At 45.3% G+C, this 2,740-nt stretch overlaps 1 protein-coding gene across 1 annotated transcript; it reads left to right on the top strand.

Moving 5' to 3' along the window:
- Nucleotides 1-61: 61 nt before the first annotated feature.
- On the top strand, nucleotides 62-2,725 carry LOC116380288 (WD repeat domain phosphoinositide-interacting protein 2-like; the record flags this gene model as incomplete). The annotated part of the gene is made up of 7 exons (XM_031842230.1): nucleotides 62-188; nucleotides 771-940; nucleotides 1,116-1,212; nucleotides 1,677-1,774; nucleotides 2,059-2,151; nucleotides 2,252-2,322; nucleotides 2,455-2,725. Coding segments are annotated over 7 exons (834 nt in total), but the record flags the coding sequence as incomplete, so codon positions are not given.
- Between the last annotated feature and the right edge of the window lie 15 nt (nucleotides 2,726-2,740).

Below are 2,740 nucleotides of genomic sequence, written 5' to 3'. Positions count from 1 at the left end.
GTGTGTGTGTGTGTGTGTGTGTGTGTGTGTGTGTGTGTGTGTGTGTGTACGGCTGTGGTAGCGTGCTGATATAATAATAGTTGTTCAATGCTGCTGTTTGTGTAGGTCCTTAGCTGTTGGAACCAAATCAGGATACAAGTTTTTCTCCCTGTCCTCTGTGGACAAATTGGAGCAGATATATGAATGTAGTAAGTATTGTCTTCCTACTTTTATTCTCTTTACTCTGTCAGGGAGCTGACTGAGTACAACATCCTTGTGTAGTGGGTTTAAAGCTACTTGTTCTACACTGACAGTATCACTATTGTGTTATATTATTGTTCAGTCATATCTTTGAGTCAATGTTTTTGAATGCAGGCTCGGTTTAGACATGATCACTGCACTGTTAGAGCAGTGCTGTCACTTTAAATATTCATAAAGTTTTAACTGGCAGTTTCCCCACACACATACATCAAAGCCTCCTCCTCGTTATTGGACTTACATAATTTACATTATGATCTATTATCTACAGCAGTCTTATTGTGCATGTGAACTATCCATGTGCAGTGAGCTAACCTGGAGAGTTGTGTAGTCGGACGAAGGCGATGAGTGTTTTCAGCCCGTAAGTGCTATAATCTATAATTCATGAACCCGGCTTTTGCTCGATATGTTTACTGAACATGCGTATGGCGCTGAAAGTTTTACCGGCGTGTTCAGAGAGAGGCCGCTAATAAAAGTTGACGGTATGCCACCGAGCGAACGCTGTGATGACTTGTGTGTGTTTGTCCCCGCAGCGGACACTGAGGATGTGTGCATTGTGGAGCGTCTGTTCTCCAGCAGCCTGGTGGCCATCGTCAGCCTCAAGGCGCCCAGGAAGCTCAAAGTCTGTCACTTCAAGAAGGGAACCGAGATCTGCAACTACTCCTATTCCAACACCATACTGGCTGTCAAGCTCAACAGACAGGTAGGAGGACGGGGGGGGGGGCGAAGAGGCGAAGAAATACCTGTTGGTCAGACACATTCTGTCTCACGCATTCCTCAAACAACAGGAGACGCATTCATCTTCAGATGTCCTTGTTGGTTAATATATCGGTGTCTAATTTGTGTGTGCCTGTGACACTGATGTGGTTCCTCTGCAGAGGCTGATAGTGTGTCTGGAGGAGTCCCTTTACATTCACAACATCCGAGACATGAAGGTGCTGCACACGATCAGAGAAACTCCACCCAACCCTTCAGGTGAGTGTGAAGCATGACGAGCAACGTGGTACAGTGTGTGTGTATAGTATGTGGTACACTACAGAAAAATTAGGGTTTTTCCTTCTCAGTATACTATGTGCTCAAACTGAAATTAGGGGCGTGACTTTCCTCAGGTTTTGGTTTCTCTTTCATATTTACGAGATTATTTTTAGTTAACAATTAACTCCATTTTGTTTGCCGTTGCCTAAAAAAAACAACAACCTGTCACTGCAGTCTGAGTTACTTCTGTGATATTTCTCTGTTTAATACAACCACTGAACAAAAACCCGCTCGTGCTGTCAGAACTATTCTCAACATCTAGATGATTGTTGTGTCACCGTGTACTTGACTCGTTCTTTCAGTCTCACTGATTGTCACGTTGAGATGAATGTGGTTCTGTTGGAGTCTGATTTATCTTTCTTTCTTTTGTTAATCCATCTCTATTTGTCCTCATGTTTCTCCAGGATTGTGCGCCCTTTCCATCAGCAATGATAACTGTTATCTGGCTTACCCAGGCAGTGCTACGATAGGAGAAGTTCAGGTGTTTGACACAGTCAACCTGGTAGGTGAACAGCAACACTGTAAAGGCCTCTGCCCCTCAATACAAAGCTCTTATGTGCACACAAATACTTGTTGCATGTCTATAGCTGAGGCGCTGTTGCTTATTAGATTGTATCGTGTTTATTGTATGTCATTCTGTAAAAGACCCAAAGCTGAAATGAAATGTAAATGGTCCTGTGAGACTCTGTCGCCCAGTGCTTCCTATCATCAGTCACAGCTGACACTCTGAATTTTGTCCTGTCTGAAGAAGCGCATCTCTAACTAGTGTCTGTGTGTGTTTTCCAGCGAGCGGCTAACATGATTCCAGCCCACGACAGCCCATTAGCGGCTCTGGCTTTCGACGCCAGTGGAGTCAAACTGGCCACGGCCTCGGAGAAGGTGAGGCACTGACCCGATGACTATGTGGCTTATTTGCGTGTCCTCGCCTCCAAGCTTTGTCATCCTCTCACGTGTCTTGTGTTCTCTCCCTTCCTCCCAGGGCACAGTCATTCGTGTCTTCTCAATCCCAGAGGGACAGAAGCTCTTTGAGTTTCGGAGAGGAGTCAAGAGGTAGATTGTTTGATCTTTGACTACACTTCAGAAATGAAAGCTGTTTTACCGTGATGTGTGTGTGTGTGTGTGTGTTCGTTGGTGCTGTGTATTTGTGTTCACCTGCTTCCCCGTACGTGTTTCTTATCTTAGGTGTGTGAGCATCTGCTCGTTGGCGTTCAGCATGGAAGGCCTGTACCTGTCGGCCTCCAGCAACACGGAGACGGTCCACATCTTCAAATTAGAGACGCAGAAGGAGAAGTATGTGTACGTACCTTTCGGTTTCCGTCCTATTACGTCAGACTTTACAAAAAAAGGTTCTGAGGATTAGGGACGAGTCTTGCCCATTTACTTATGCTTCATGTTCCTCAGAGTAACGGAGGCTTCTCACGTGTGTGTGTGTGTGTGTGTGTGTGTGTGTGTGTGTGTGTGTGTGTGT

This window comes from Anarrhichthys ocellatus, unplaced genomic scaffold (assembly GCF_004355925.1).
Source record: "Anarrhichthys ocellatus isolate YVR2014 unplaced genomic scaffold, GSC_Weel_1.0 scaffold6699, whole genome shotgun sequence".
Lineage (NCBI taxonomy): Eukaryota > Metazoa > Chordata > Actinopteri > Perciformes > Anarhichadidae > Anarrhichthys > Anarrhichthys ocellatus.
The sequence above is the reverse complement of the archived record's forward strand: the minus strand, read 5'-3'. Positions and strand labels throughout refer to the sequence as shown.